At 41.9% G+C, this 17,033-nt stretch overlaps 1 protein-coding gene across 1 annotated transcript in view; it reads right to left on the bottom strand.

Moving 5' to 3' along the window:
* The window catches only part of Slc16a2 (solute carrier family 16 member 2), a 102,174-nt gene that overhangs the window by 6,225 nt on the left and 78,916 nt on the right, over positions 1-17,033 (bottom strand). Inside the window, exons 2-4 of the mRNA XM_047535842.1 lie at positions 8,788-8,932; positions 4,290-4,740; positions 3,119-3,262 (exon numbers count right to left, since the gene is read on the bottom strand). Coding sequence (XP_047391798.1) covers positions 3,119-3,262; positions 4,290-4,740; positions 8,788-8,932 — 740 coding nt within the window. The remainder of the gene's footprint in view (positions 1-3,118; positions 3,263-4,289; positions 4,741-8,787; positions 8,933-17,033) is intronic.

Genomic DNA, 17,033 nt, shown 5'->3' with positions numbered 1-17,033 from the left:
CAAGTTGGAGGCCAGCCTCACCAACTTAGCAAGACCCCCGTCTCAAAATAAAAAGTAAAAACAAGGGCTGGGAATGTTTCTGAGTGGTAAAGTGCCCCTGGCTCAATCCCCAGTACCACAAAGATCAAAGAAGGTTTTCTGTGTTGTTGCTCACAGTGGGTTTGTTAGGTGAATTGGTTGGGTTTTGGAGAAGATAACACCATCTGAGGACATCTGTTTGTTGGGGAAACTTTGAACTTGTACCAGGTTGTTTTGAGGCAGCTAGGCAGAAGTTGGAATAAGAACAGGAGACACTCCAGCTTCACACACAACTATGAGATAAAACCAGATCCACCTATCAACCAAGCCCATTATGGCAATTAAGAGTTAATACCATTATATAACACAAAGGACAGCATTAACTGATTTTAATCAGCTCTAATTGCTACCTATTGTATCTAGCTGCCTCTTAACATCCTCTGAGGCCTTGCCAAAGTTTGGAAATAAAAAAATCCCTCTTAGAACTGAGAATGAGGTCTCAAGAATTGGCCCAAAGTGGGGCTATCCTGCAGGTTGTCACCATTTCCTTGCCAACAGACTGTGCAGAGGCTAGATGCCAGGCATGTGTGCCTGTCTCCATGAATAGTAGGAACCACAGGGTCTAATGGGTGGTTTTTCAGAACCTGATGCTGTGTACCCTCCTTTTCTCCCCGAGTCCTGTACTCCTGCATCTGACCCAGAGACAAAAAGATAATTCCTGTGATGGAGTCTCTTGAGAAACTCAAGAGAAAGAAGCAGTTTATCCATTGTCTTATGCTCTTAGCCTGAGACACTCAATTTGTAAAATGAAAGAGTTGGACTACAAGTTGATGAAGATGTGTTTCAACTATGATGTTCTAAGATTATTTTATATTATTTTAAGTGGTGAAACTGGGTCGAGTAAGACTAAGAAAAAGGAGCAGGAGCAGAGGGTGGCAGAGGGTGAGAAAAGTTAACAGAAACACTGAATTCTAGCCTAACTCGGCCTCCAATCAGCTCTGCTTCCCTGTCCCTTGGAACTCCTGCTGCACAACAGAACGCAAAAGCTGCTGGGGCCCCATCTCTCTCCTACGGACTATAATGAGAAGCATGTGAGCTATATGGTTAGGCAGGGGCTGCTGCCTCTCCTCAAGATAAAGTCCTGGCTCAGTGCCAGATTACTCTGATTTCCAGAACCCTTTGGCATCTTGGCTAATACTGGCAGGGAAGACCCGGGGTGGGTGGGGGCTTGTGAAAGAGGCAGGAAGAGCATGCATACTCCCATGCAGAAAGCCACCCAGAAAAAGCACTTGCTGATATTTGCGTGCAAACTGAAAATTTCATAATCCCAATCACAGGCTTTTGGTTTGACCTTGGTCAAGTCAATTATTATTTCTGAGACTTGACTCTGTCATCCATCACTTAGGGTAAGGTAAGATATGAGAAGAGTGCTTCACAGGAGTTCAGCTCTGCCATTACTGTCTAAGAAGCCTTTCCCTCAGTTTCTCCATCAGTGCAATGAGAATTTGAACTGGGTGGACACAAAGGGCATCTACAGCTCTGACAAACTAACACAGAGTTAAACAACAGGAAAAAATTAATCATGTCCTTCTCCAAAACACCCGAGGGTATTTAGGAACACATTTGGGACAGATAAATCCCTGCTGTGAGTATAGACAGGGCCCCTGGGAAGTACCCTTAGGGCTTTCTTCATGACTACTTATTTCTTGGGGCTGCCTTTGCCCCTCCACAGGGTTCCACACTTAGGCACCTTCTGGTAAGACCAGTTACAAGAGCAAAAAGCATGAGGTAGATCAGGAAGACATTATTGCTGCCAGCCAAAGACTGACAACCTGAGTAGTAGTAGTCTGTATTTAAATCAGAACAGGATCCAGTTCACAAAAAAAAAGTAGCCTCTGGAGCATCTATGTTTCTGCTGCCCACAATATGAGGAAACCTATGTCACTGTCAGAAGGACTAAAGCCTAGTCATACTGCATTTCCTTTGATCCTCTCCTGCAAGGTGAGACAAGAAAGGGAAGAATGATTCTTATTGCATAAATGAGTAAAGTGAGGACTAAAGAGGGGAAGTGAGGTTTGGCCTTTTCTGGCACTTTGTTTTTGATTTTCACTGAGAGGATGGCCTTTGAGAATCATTGTTTGGCCAGGTCGAGTGGTGCACACTTGCAATCTCAGCAACTCGGGGGGCTGAAGCAGGAGAATCACAAGTTCAAGATCAGCCTCAGCAACTTAGCAAGACCCTGCCTCAGAATAAAAAATAAAAAGGGCTGTGGATATAGTTCAGTACCAAAGCAATTCCCAGTATCAAAAAAAAGGGAGGAGGGCTGGTGATGTGACTCAGTAGTAGAGCACCCCTGCCCAGTACCAGAGAGAGAAAGAGAACCAGCACTTGATGCCAAGTAGCTCTGGAAATATGACATGATAGACCTGGGCCTGGGCATATGGGAGAGAGAAACTGGGTCACACGAGTGCTATAGTTGCCTATGATCCTCCAATCCTCCAAGAGAGTGTAGGGTAGCAATAAAATCAGTCCTTACTGGGGTCTGCATCTAACTTCTGGCTTCAGTTTCCTGTTTTCAGATGGAGAGCTATTATTAATTTTTATTTTGAAGGTGGTTACTGGGGATTGAACTCAGGGGTACTCAACCACTGAGCCACATCACCAGCCCTATTTTTATTTTATTTAGAGACAGGGTCTCACTAAGTTGCTTAGCTTTTGCTGAGGCCGACTTTGAACTTGTGATCCTCCTGCCTCAGCCTCCAGAGCCACTGGGATTACAGGCATGCACCACCGTGCCTGGCTGCTATTATTAATTTTAAAAAATGCCTGTAAAATGTTCTAAAAGGTTTCATATACCCTGATTTCACTGGATACACATTCCATCTTGGTAAAGGAGGCATAACAAGGATGTCTGCTTTTGCTTAAAAACAGGGGAAACAGGCTCAGAGAATTTGATTGACTTTCTTGTGTCACAAAAAACTGATGCCAGAACCAGGGCCCAGGGCACTGCAGTGGCACACCCTACCAATTTGTTCCAAAGCCTAGAGATAACCTGTGGCAGGCTATTCTTCCCCACAGTGTACATAACGGTCACACTCACCTGCAAGTAGATCTTCTTAAGTCCAGGAATGGAGTCACTAACATGACCTGACACAAGACGCCCAAGGCCTGAGGTAGCCCCGATACACACCAAGAGCACCCAGGTCTCCTTGATTTCCAAGAACTCCTCTTCCACATACTTCATCTGAAAAGCAGGACACCAGGACCCTCAGAACAGGAGGAGGAAGAAGAGCTGACTGGTTAACTGTTGGCATATCCAGGACTCTCTACTGCTCACTTTGCTGGAATAGGACAAGAGCTCCTCCTGTAGTCCTCTCCCTTGTACCCCTGGCTCCAGGACAAACTTTCTACCTGCTTACAACAGTCCAAAAGTCTGTTTATCCCTTGGCCCTCTGGATGTTGGGCTTCTGAGCAACAGCCAAGGAAGGTGGGCATCTCCAAACTCCTTTGAGGCCCTGGCAGGGCAGAATACAACCTTTACAACCGAGAAAACCCAAGGGTTCCTCTATCCCCATCTCCTGACCCAACACTGACAGGCTGGAACAATATCAAGTCACCAGGAGAAAAGGATCTACCAATTTCCAGGCAACTCTTCTGAAGTGTGTTTTAAGAAACACAGTCTATGGAGAATAACAACTACATTACAACTGTAAGTTCTGTGGCCTAGAAGTTTGGTGAATGCTGGAGTAAACAAAACTGAAGGGGTTTCTTTACTGCAGGATTTGTTAGTACCTTAAAGAGGTTACTATGCATTATGAAGTTAGAGAGATCTAATGTGTTATTTTCTAAATAAAATCATTAGACCGCAAAGACCAGCCTTCCACAGAACACAGTCTTAGAAAACCCTGTCTTAGACAATCTGGGCCAGTCTCCTACATCCCAGTCTGCTTATTTCCTAAAAATCTAATTGTTTTTGCATTTTATTTTTATTTACTTAATATTTTATGGATAACCAGGCTTTTTTGCCTAATTTTTGTCTAAGCACAGTGCATGGACCTTCCCGTAAGGAACTCCCTCCATTTTCCTTTGAGGTCCTCCCTTGATCTGTGCTCTGTCCCTCTCTGGTTATCTCTAACCACTGTTCTGTTTCTTTTTCCAAATGTCTCAGCTCTACTCTTTCAGTGTCCTCCACCCCTACCCTCTGAACTCCAGGCAGGTTGAGGGCAGCTTCTTAGGGCCAGGTGGTGTGGGCCCACCCTGGACTTCCTCACCAGGTGTACATAAGGAACGAAGTAGCCAAGGGCAGCAGCAGCAATCCCGAAGGCCCAGATGCGGTAAGTGCGTTGGCGGAACACTCGCATGTTGAAGTACTTCCTGAGCTGAGCCAGAAAGCGCTGGTGCAAGGTGCGGACACCTCTCTTGCTTGGGGTGTCCTGGGAGCTGGGCAGGAGGGGCCGGTAGGTAAGTGAGAGCAGCATAAGAACAAACATAAAGGTACTCAGCACCTGGAAGGTTTGGGCCAGTTTGATCTTATCCCCCAGCATTTTGATGAGGAAGGGGAAGGACATGGAGAAGATGCTACTCCCAGCGGACACCACACCATTGGCCAGACCCAGGCGGCGTTGGAAGTAGTGGCCCAGGATGACAAGGGATGGCTGAAAGGCGAAGGAACAGCCACAACCAAAGAGAATTCCATAGGTGAAGTAGCGTAGGCTTAGGGAGCTGTGGGAGAGACACAGAGAGTTATTCTCAGCAACCTGACCAGCAATCCATCAGCCCCCAATTTTAGTCTCTTGAGACCTTCATTCCTCCACCCTTAACCCACAGCCCCACTTGCCACTGACCCTCAGAGCATACAAGGAATTGGACCTTCTTTTTATCTATTGGTTCTTTTTAGTTATACATGACAGCAGAATCCATTTTGACAAAATTATGTAAGAATGGAATATATCTTATTCTCTGATCTCATACTTATGGATGTATGTGAAGACAGAATTCACTCTGATTTTTTCATACATATACATGGGAAAATTATGTCAGATTCATTCCACTGTCCTTCCTTTACCTATCAGCTCTCCCTTCCCTCCATTCCCCTTTGTCTCATCTATTGAACGTCTATACTTCCCCTCACGGCCCCCCTTATTGTGGATTACCTTCCACATATTAGAAAACATTCAACCTTTAGTTTTTGGGAACTGGCTTACTTCACTTAGCATGATAGTCTCCAGATCCATCCATTTACTGTCAAATGCCATTATTTCATTCTTCTTTATGACTGAGTAATACTCCATTGTGTATACATACCATATTTTCCTTACCCATTCATCTGTTTTAGGTTGGTTCCATAGCTTATCTACTGTGAATTTAATTGCTATAAACATTGATGTGGCTGTGTCACTGTAGTATGCTGATTTTAAATCCTTTGGGTATAGATCAAGGAGTAGGATAACTGGGTCAAATGGTGGTTTCATTCCAAGTCTCCTGAGGAATCTCCATACTGCTTTCCAGAATGGTTGCACCAAAGGAATTGGGCCTTCTGATCCCCATTTTGCAGATGAGGAAGCAGAGGTTCAGACAGGTAATTTACCCAAGATAATATAACTGAGGATCAGTAAAGCTTGGACTTGAATCCAGGTCTGTGTGACTCTAGCACCCTAGCAAACATGGTTGTTCAAAACAAAGCCCTAGCCAACCTATTCAAAGGTTATAGGGAGTTAAGTCAGTGCCTGAGAACAGTTTTGCCCTACTGCTCACCTAGACACCATGGGTAGACTGGTAGCCAAAGCTTTATTCCAAGTAACAACAAGGAATTAGAACAAGGAATTGAACCTTCTTTTTTATTTATTGGTTCTTTTTAGTTATACATGACTGCAGAATCCATTTTGACATAATTATGTAAGAATGGAAGATCTGCAAGGAACCAAAATCCTTGAAGGTTGAAACCCTCCATAGGATTTTTCAATGTCTTTCTTCACGTTCAGGGACCTTAGTATTTTAGAGAATGGCTGATGATTTGAGAGACAGCCACTCCCCTACCCTTCCCAAGGTCCAACAATCCCAAGGCCTTTACCCTGGGACCTGGATGATATCCATGGGGATCTTGGAGTAGGGAGTCTCTTTAATTTCCAGAATCCTGCCTCTCTTTCTGGACATGGTATTGATTAGTTCCCCCAGAGTAGACTGACTGCTTGATGGGAAGTGTAGCCTCAAAGAAGTTGTGGGCCTGGTCAAGTAAGACAGGTCCTGGCTTAAAACCCTTAGGCCCTGCTGTGGCCATAAGCCTCTGTAACAGAAGGCAAAGTGTCAGAAGGGGAAAGGCCATGGGAAGGTCAGTTTGGCCAGTCATCTGCCCCCAGATAATATTGGCACAACCTAATGAAGAGTTTTGTTTTCTTTTTGATGCTTCCATATGATTTGCAAGAGTTCTTATCTGGTCACTTTATTACCCAATACTCTTCTTGGCCAGGCAGTTCTTCCCCAGAGATAGATCCAGTCTTCATACTAAAGGACTTGGCCCATTCTGCAGACAAGATGTGGTGCTAGTCCCCATCATTCTAAGATAGCTTTCATCGCTGTGACTTTCTGTCTGCTTGTACTCACTGGATGTGGGCAGGGGTTTTGGTTTTAAAGGGTGATTTCTACTTGGAACACATAGCTAAGCCAACTGTTCTTCTGTCAGGTTCCTTAGGGCTTCTTCCCATTAGATTCTAGGTACCTATGGGATTGGTCTGGGATGGGGCCTTATCTTAGGGAGAGAAGCTAGACCTTCAGAGAGGGGGCTGTGGGGGCAAAACATGAGATTTAGTTCAGGGTGCTATGTGGTGAATTTGTTTCTATCTGGGCCACAGGACCATAGGCCCCTGAGTTGGGCTTGCCAAAGCCTCATCAGCCCTGCCAGTACTCTACCCAGTTCCACGTCATCCAGAGGAACTCAGAGCCCTGACTGAGACAACAGGAAGGATGACTTGGAGCTCTAGCCACAAGCATAACCATTTTTCCACTGGATGTGAAACCATCCATAAAGTTTCTTGGCTCTGGAAATGTTCTTACAGAAAGAGCAAATGGGGTAGGGGGTCAGGGGCTAGAGAACAGAACGCCTACTCCAGTGTGCCTAAAGAATTCCCGAAGAAAACACCACATCTGAGCTCCTTCCCCTCCTGTGACTGAGCCCATGTGGATTGGAAGGGAAATGGGATCCGTATGTTGCTAATTTGTTTACACTTTGCTCTGCTGTGCCCCAAGCAACAGGCCTCTGCTATGCAGTGCTAAGAATGGAGCTGCTTCTGAGGCCTAGCTCCTCCCCTCAAGAAACCAGGCACCAGCTTGCTGGGGGTAAATGAGGCCTACCACCAGAGGGGTTCTGAAAAGGTTTGGAGCTCCTGTCCTGGGAGGGCTAAGCAGGTTCTAGGCAGGGTATGGTTTCCCCTCCTCTGTCCCAATCGGATGGGATGGAGCCAAGAAATCACTGCAAGCCAAATCCAAGCTCTACTGGAAGGCAGGCTGGGCAGCCGGAAATGCTTAAGTCATAAAGAAACTGGCTTCCCGTCATGGAGGCAAATTGAGGCAGAACACAATTATCATTCTTTACTGTGAGTGGAACCTTACGCCTAGAGAGCAAATTTCTGACAAGTTAGCTCTGCCCCCATTCCAAACATGTCACTGTGGCCATTTCCTTGTCTCCAGGCCAACATTCTTCTACTTCAGCCCAGGAAGATTGGAAGTAGAAGGTGTCATAAGTTCTTAAGTGTCTGACAGAATGACAATTGAGTTCTTTAGGAATCTCATATTCCTCCAGCTATGATGTAGGGTCTTTATTCTGCCATCCCCTATATACATATTTCTGCAGGACTGGTTAGAAAGCAGGAATGAACTTAAAGCTGTTTCTTGATTAATACTACCAAGTTCTGGGCTGGGGATATAGCTCAGTTGGTAGAGTGATTGCCTTGCAAGCACATAGACCCTGGGTTCAATCCCCAGCACCGCAAAAAAAAAAAAAAGAAAAGAAAAGAAATACTACCAAGTTCTGCCTGTGGAACAAGTGGGAATAGGATTTAAGTTTTCCCTTGACTAACATTAACAAGTTAGCCTACACCTAGCTGGGTTGCTGGGTTCTGGGTCTATGCCTCAGTGACGGATGCTTTAAACATCTTTCTCATGTCCAAGACATAAGTCTTTATCTATCCCAAATCATCCATCCATTGGCAACCAGAGATACTTGGGAAAGGGCCAGGCATGCTAAACAGCCTTGGGCTCAGCTGACCTCTTTTTCAGGATAGGATTCCTTCAAAAATTCTGAAATACTAGGGACTCACTCAAGTAGTTCACTCCTGGGAGGGAAAGCAAGGTCATGAGATGTGTGGCACACTGAAGGGAAACAGAGTGGCAGATCTTGGAGAGTCCTGGAAAGATCGTCTGGTTTAATTCTCTTATGTTACAGATATACAAATTGAGGCTTAGGGTAATGGTACCCATCTATTTTTCATAGCCATTTAGTGGCCAAAACTGGGCTTGGACCCAGGTCTATGAACTATCAGTCTTAGACTCCTCCCAACTCTTTGGAACTCTTGGGTTCTCTTTGGGAATATTCCCTTCAAATGTGCCCTTCAGACCCTACCTAGATGAATTCCATTGTATCATGAACCCTGGGAGCAGGGTCCTTGAGAGTCCCACATGGCCAGGGCCACAGAGGATTCTGCAATGGGAAGAGTGTCTCTAGCTGAAGCCCAGAAAGAAGCCAATGGGGAAATAGCCAGCAACTCCTAGCCTTACCTGGTGAAGGAGCTGGTATGGAGGCCAATGAAAGCAACAGCAGCACCTGCAGTTGCTGTGATTCGGCAGCCCAGTCGGTCAGTGAATATACTCACAATGGGAGAACAGAAGAAGATCATACCCATCGCAAGGGCTCCTACCCATGCTGCAGAGAAAAGAAGCACAAAGACACTGTAGTTTAATGTGATACCTGGTTATGCTGCTGGTGTCTCAGTTCTTTTTCTCTGGCCGTTCAGAGGGGGCATTGCATTGGTCTGCATTGTCAGCCTGCTGGTCCCTGCTGGTCAGAAAGGTGTGCAAGTAGATGCTAGATATTATAAAACAGGAGATTCCAATGTTGGGGTCATATTTGGACTTGCCAACATTTCAGGTCTCTCTGGGGACCCTAAGCCAGATCTGTAGCATTAGGCACTGGGCTGCTCAGATTCAAGGGCAAGGAGCATAGGGGTTAGCTTTTAGGAGCTATGGTCAGGTTTGTCTTAGTCATTGCAACAACTCTGTAAAGATGCTAAGACTAAGGAGTAGGGAAGTCCACAGACAAAAATCTCCTGGAGTTGACTAGGGTATGGAGAAGATTCAGGGGCCACCTAAAGATTTCTAAGGACACCGTGCAAGAGGGCTATGTAAACTTCATCCTGAAATCTTTCATCATAACTCATGTTTGGCAAATCTCTGATTCCAAATTCAAACAAGAAGATTGTTTTTATTGCATTTTATTGTGGTACTGAGGATTGAACTCAGGGGCACTCTACCATTGAGCTACATCCCTATCCCTTTTTATTTTAATGGAGGGTCTCACAAGGTTGCTGAGGCTGGCAAATTTGCCATCCTCTGGCCTCACTCTCCCAAAACTCTGGGATTATAGGCATGTACCTCCATGCCCAGTGCAAGTATCCTGTTTTTAAAAGCTAAGTATCATCCAGGCGTGTTGGTGCATGCCTGTAATCCCAGTAGCTGGGGAGGCTGAGCCAGGAGGATGGCAGGTTCAAAGCCAGCCTCAGCAACTTAGCAAGACTATAAGCAACTTTATGAGACCTGTCACAAAATAAAAAATAAAAGGGGTTTGGGATGTGGCTCAGTGGTTAAGTGCCCTTGGGTTCAATCCCTGGTAAATAATAATAATAATAATAATAATAGAAAAATAAAAGCTAGGTATCTATAACAATCCTGACCAGGGAGAATGAAAGTTGCCCTTTTACTTCGATTCTTCCAGTCCATTTCCCCTTGCTCAGTCCTCAGAAGGAAAACTTAAACTTTCTTTTTTTGTTTGTTTGTTTGAAGGCTGTTACCAAGTTTCATCTTGAGCCTCTCTTTTCTAGGCTAAATAATCTTAGTTCCCTTAATTTTTCTTCTTGGCTTTAATTTCTAACTCTGTGTTTTCACAATTCTCTTCTGAACATGTTCCAAGTGTTCATTATCACCATCACCATCACCATTCATTGATATGTACTGTATTTGCAATTTTCAAATTGGAATTCCCTATCCATTTATTAAATAAAATGTTGTTTTGCCATGTGGTTTATTAAAAAAAGCATTCATTGAGTGTCACCTGAGAAGGGCTCTGGACCAGCTTCCAGCTCTCTTCAACTGTAGAGCCCCAAATGGCCAGAGGAGCACAGCTGGAGTGAGGTAAGGGCTAATCCACTGCCTGTGTCCCATTCCTTAGTGCCAAATAGGTTGCTCAAATCCCCATTGGGAATCTTCCCTTTCCTGGGCCCCATCCTGAGCCCATGCTGCCTGACTCCCAAAACACTGACTGGAGGCCTCAGGAAATCCAAACTTTCATTACAATTTCACCTCTTATCAGCTGTGAACCTTGAGACGTCACAGCACTTCTCTAATTAATTTTTTCATCTGTGACATAGGGATTAAAATTCCTGCAGTGGCTTTCTCAAAGTTTTTAAAAAGTATTATAAGATAACTATATGTATAAAAGTTTTGGAAATAGTAACACTTATATCATATACAAAAATCAATGCAAAATGGATCATTGACTTAAATGTAAGACTTAAAACTATAAAATTTCTTGAAGAAAATATAGGAGAAAATTCCTTCTAACTTTTGTGTAGGCAAAGATTTCTCAGATATTCGTTAAAAAGTATGATCCACAAGAGAAAATTTTGATGCATTAGACTTTATCAAATTTTAAAACTTTTGCTCTTCGAAAAAATAGTTATGAAAGTGAAAGGCAGGCCACAGACCAGGGAAAATATTTACAATGCACATATCTGGCAAAAGACTGGTATCTAGCACACAAGTGTGAATTGACTCTCATAACTCAACAAGAAAACAGCAAGAAATCTGATATAAAATATGGGCAAAAGACTTGAAAAGACATCACACACACAGTATGAATAGCAATTAAGCACATGAAAAGATGTTCAACATCATTAATCATTTGAGAAATGCATATTAAAACCACAGTGGGATACCCCCTACATACCCACTAAAAAGGTTTTTTAAAAATGAAAATACTTAGTATTGGGGAGGATGTGGAGGAACTGGAAATCTTATACACTGCTGGGAGAAATGAAAAATAGTACACTCTCTGGAAAAATCTGGCAGCTTCTTGTACATTTAATCATATATTTACCACATCATATACCACTCCTGGGTATTTAATCAAGATGAACAAAAACTTATGTTCATTCAAAAACCTCTACCTAGAAGATTATAGCAGCTTTTTGCATAATTGCTCAAACCTGGCAACAACCCGAATATACTTCAACTGATGAATAAATAGACAAATGGGTATTACATTATTCAGTGGAATAAAATTCAACAACAAACTGGCATGAACTATTGATACATGTACAATTCTCAAAGGCCTTATACTAGGTGAAAGAAGTCAAACTCAAATGACTCAAGAAATTCTGGATAAGGCAAAACTATGAGGACAAAAAATCCCAAGTTGGTTGGCATCAGGAGAGGGGATGGGGTAAGAGGATTGAATATAGAAAGGGGCATGAGGGAATGTGGGGGATAATGGAAATGTTATATATCTCGATTGTGGTAGTGGTACTCTTTGGGGGATGTAGCTTAGTGGTAGAGCATGTGCTTAGCATGCATGAAGCTGGGCTTTAATCCCCAGCACCCAAAATAAAATTGGAGAACCAAGTATATAAAAAGCATAAATATAATCATACTTAAATTTTATCTCTAAATTTGATGTTATTAAAAAAAGGAGGGCAGGAGCTAGGAGTGTAGCTCAGTGGCACAGCATGTGCTTAACATGTGTAAAGCCTGGAGTTTCATCTCCAGCACCAAAAAGTGGGCAGGGGAGGGTAAGAAAATAGGAAGTACTAGTCTGAGATCTCATTTATGGTATATATATTTTTGTTCTGGTCAGATTTTTTTTAAAAAATAGCTCAGATGCATTGTTGAAGAGGAAAACATAGTTACATTTAGTAAATAATTTTACTGACATCTTATAGCCAGAACTCACTATTGGTTGGCTCTTCCAAGTATATATAATACAATGAAAACTAATGATTAGGCTTGTAATATGCCTTTTGTATAGTCCAAGAAAGTGTAAATTGTATTTGATGTAGCTTTAAAAAATTCATCTGCCTTTTTGTTTGTTTGTCTTTTGGTATTGGGAATTTAACCCAGGAGTGCTTTACCATTGAGCTACATCCCTGGCCCTTTTTGTTCTTTCTTTTGAGACAGGGTCTTTCTAGGCTTAGGGCCTCACTAAATTGCTGAAGCTGGCTTAGAACTTGGAATCCTCCTGCCTAAGCCTCCTGAGTTGCTGGGATCATAGGTGTGCACCACTGCACTCAGCAATCTGCTTAATTTTTTTAAAATAACTTTATTTTATTTAGTTTTGTATGTGGTGCTGAGAATTGAACCCAGTGCCTCACATGTGCTAGGAAAGTGCTCCACAACTGAGCCACAATCCCAGCCCCTACCTGCTTAATTTTTGAAAGTATTTTTATTTTGAAACAATTATTGATTCACAAGAAACAGTCAAGATAGCTCAGAGGGGTCCCATGAACCCTTCATCCAGTTTCCCCTTGTGTAACTATAGAACAATATAAAAATTAGTGGTATAATGTGTATGTGTAGTTATATATCATCTTATCATGTGTAGATTCCTATAACCATCATCACAATCAAGATGCACAAGAATTCCAAAACTAAGATCTCCTTTGTGCTATTCATTTGTATTCACCCCCAGACTATTCTCCCACCATCCTTAACTCCTAGGAATTATCACTAATTTGTTTTTCATATCTGTAATAATCCTATTTTAAGAACATTATATAAATAGAGTCATATCATATGCAACCTTTGACATAGGCTTAACCTTTGACATTGACATTTTGACACCCAGCATAATCCTCTGGAAATACATATTTGAAGTGTGTTTCTTATAGACAATGTACAGTTGACGCATGGCTTTCCCCCACTCATCTACTCTGCCAAACTCTGTCTTTTAATTGATGTATTTAGAGCATTTACATTTGATGTAATCACATATATGTCAGGGCCATTTTATTTTTGTTTACTCTGGTTTCTTTTGCCTGCATGTAGATTGCTTAAACAGTTTTTAGAATTCTGTTTTAACTGATTGATAGTGCTTTTGAGTGTATCCCTTTGTGTGACTTTTAAAGAGGCTACTAAAAAAGTACTCAAAGAATTCACATATGTATATCCAAGTCATCTTGAATATTTCCTCTATACAGATTGATAACCACATCAGTTATTGTTATAATTTTTCCTTAACTGTTAAACAATTTATAAAATGCAAAAAGAGAAGGAAAGCCCATTATTTTACCCTTTTCACTCTTATTTCTCCCTGGTGTTTATTGTTTCATTTCTAGTTAGAGAACCTCCTTTAGTCATTCTTCTTTCTTTCTACTTTTTATTGGTACGTTATAATTATACAAAATAGTGGGATTTGTTGGATTTATCCTTTGTTTTATGGTAGGTCTATAAATGACAAATTTTCTTAGTTTTCCTTCATGTGAGAATGTTTTGGTTTCCCTATTCATTCCTGAAGGATATTTTCACTGATTATACAATTCTGGGTTTTTCTTTCAGCATTTAAAAATATTGTGCCATTTCTTCCCTTTGCCTTCCATGATTTCTAATTAGAAATCTATAGTCTTAGAATTGTTTCCCCCTTAGATTTAATGTGTCATTTCTCTTTCACTCTTTTCAAGATTATTTTGTGTGTATATATGTTTGCGTGTGTGTTTAGTTTTCAGAAGTTTGACTATGATGTGTCTTGGCATAGATCTCTTGGAGTTCATCCTCTTTGAGGTTGACTCAGCATCTTGAAACTAGAGATTTATATCTTTTTCCATATTTGGGAAGTTTTCAGCATATTTCATTTAGTACTTTCTCAGTCCTACCTTTTTTCTCCTCTCCTTCTGGGAATCCTCTATGGCAGGAATGCTAGACCATTTGTTATAGCCTCACAGGCCCCCAAGGCTGTGTTCACATTTTCCCCCAATCATATCTCTCTGTTGTTCAGATGCTTCATTTTTATTGTTCTATCTTTGAGTTCACTGATTTTTTTCCTCTATCCTCTCTAGTCTGCTGTGGAGTCTACCCAATTAGGCTTATTTGATTTTGATTAATATTTTTTTCAATACTGAGGATAGAACCCAGAGCTTTATATATTCTAGGCAAGCACTTTAACACTGAACCACATCCCCAGTCCTTTGTATTTTTTTATTTTGAGATAGAGTCTCGCTAAGTTGCCCAGGCTGGTCTTGAACTTGTGATTCTCCTACCTCAGCCTCTGGAGAAAGTTGAGATTACAGGTGTAGGCCACCATGCCTGGCTTATTGTATTTTTCACTTCCAAAAATTTCCATTTGTTTTGTCTTTAAAACTTTTATTTATTTGCTGAGACTCTGGTTTTTCTTATTTCTTTCAAGTATGATTTTTAATGGCTTGTTAAAGCATTTTTATGATAACTACTTTAAAATCCTTGCCAAATTTAACTTCTGTGTCATCTTGGTCTTGGTGTCAGTTGATGGTCTTTTAAAATTGAAGTCAATATTTCCCTTGGTGTGACAATGATTTTCTATTGTATCCTGGACATTTTGTTGTGAGACTCCAGAGCTTCTTAAAATCTTGTGTTTTAGCAGGACTCCTCTGACAACAAGCCAGTGAGGCACCACCTCATTACTGCCAAATGGGGGTGGAAGTCCATGTTCCCTGCTCAGCTTCCATTGACACACTGAGGAGGAAGGTTGCCTTGTTATTGCTGAGCAAGAGTAGGGGGTGGTCAAGATCCCTGGTAGGCTTCTTCTGATACCTTCTTCGTTGAAAGGAGTAGGGGTCCCCGTTACTGTTTCCCAAGTGGTGTCAACTGACACTATACTAGGTGATAGTGAAAGTCCCAATGTCCTACTTGGCCTTTGCTGACACCACCTTGGCACTTTTCCAGGAACAGGAGGGGTGGTCAGAGGTTACAGTCTGGCAAGGGTAAAAGTCCAGGCTCCCTACATGGTCTCTACTGACACTATGGGGGAGGGGGAGGCCTTGTTACCACTGAGAGGGGAGAAAACTTCTGAATCCCTACTTGGTTTTCTCTGACACCACCTCAGCACGGGAGGTTGGCATGTTGGGGCACCTTGTTACAGCTGGGTGAGTGTAGAAGTCTAGGCTCCCTCCTAGGCTTTTGCTGACACAGTGTGAGTGGGGTGCATTTTTTCTCCATGGTGTCTGACTGGAGTAGAGAGGTTTTTGTCTAAAGGTTTTCTGTCTTGCTAGGCTGCCCCTCTCCTGGTTCTTTAGCTAGAAGAATCAATCTTTTTTCTTCTCCCATTGGCATTTCTGGTCCATCAGTTTTAGCTGTCTTTCATGGGAGGAATAGGAAAAAGTGCCTTGATACAGTTATTAATGCTAAATGTACATATATTTTTAAATTGAGTCATCCATGTATAATATTAATTTATTGAACAGATGTTTAACATTCTCTTTGCCCCAGACACATGGCTATTCCACTTGCATTGAGAATGCTAAATGGGTAATGTATGGATATGGTCTTTAACTTCAAGGATCTGAGAGTTGGGTAGGGAACATGTTTTTTATAATAGGGCAATACAATTTGTAAACTCCCATGATTCACAACCAGAATAAAATTGTCTATTTAAAGATTTTTAGAGAAATCAGATACCCCAAGTGAAAGAAAATTTACTATATTAAGGGAAAAAAGGTAGCCAAATAGATTAATGACTGAAGAATATCATAATACAAGACTTCAAGGATAGTTATTGAGATAGGTTATCAGAGGAAATTTAATAAGAGAAAAATAATCAAGCAATGACAGTCTGAAAAAAGGAACCAACAGTCATAATAACAATGATAATGACAATTATAACCATGAGCGTTTTTGCTTGCCTTTACCTTTTTTGCACTCAGTTCTGTTTTTTGGAAAATGCAAGAAGTAGCCAAAGTTTTCTATAACTCTGACAGTTTTGAATCTGGACTCAGAGTCCACATTCTATTATTCCTTATAATCACCCCTGCTCTCACATGGGAAGGACACAGATTTTGATGAAGCAGCTGAGATTATGGGAGAGTTGGGAAGGGTGAAAAGTAGATTTCAACTAAAGACATACCATCTTTCTAAACAAACTTGGAAAAATCAAAGGTGGAACTCCATCATTTCCCATGATGCAGAGGGCATTATTTTCAGTTCACGCTGTACCAAGTGCTAAGCAAGTGCTTAATTTCTGACAAATATTCTTTCCAACAGAGCCCTAGCCTCTGAGGTTCAACTATATATAAGTCCACTGTTATGGCTTAGATATAAGGTGTCCCACAAAAAGCTCATGTGTTAAGCAATGCAGGAATGTTCGGAGGTGAAATGATTAGCTTATGAGAGCTGTAACCTAATTAGTGGATTAATCCATTTGATGGATTAATAATTTGAATGGATTACTGGGTGGCAACTATATGCAGATGGGGCATGGCTGAAAGAAGTAGGTCACTGGGGGCATGTCCTTGGGGATTATATATCTTGTTCCTGACTTTCTCCCCGCCCCTCTCTTTTTCCTGGCTGCCATGAAACCAGCAGCTTTGCTCCACCACACCCTTCTACCATGATGTTCTGTTTCACCTTGGGTCCCAAGCAATGGAACAATGGAATAGGCTGATCATGGACTGAAACCATAAGCCAAAATAAACTTCTTCTCTAAGTTGTTCTTGTCAGGTATTTTGTTCACAACGATGAAAAACTGACTAACTCACTCACCATTCACTTCTTTCACCCAGTAGTTCCCA

The sequence above is a fragment of the Sciurus carolinensis genome, chromosome X, assembly GCF_902686445.1.
Source record: "Sciurus carolinensis chromosome X, mSciCar1.2, whole genome shotgun sequence".
NCBI lineage: Eukaryota > Metazoa > Chordata > Mammalia > Rodentia > Sciuridae > Sciurus > Sciurus carolinensis.
Note: the sequence above shows the minus strand (reverse complement) of the source record. Positions and strands in the feature narration are given on the sequence as shown.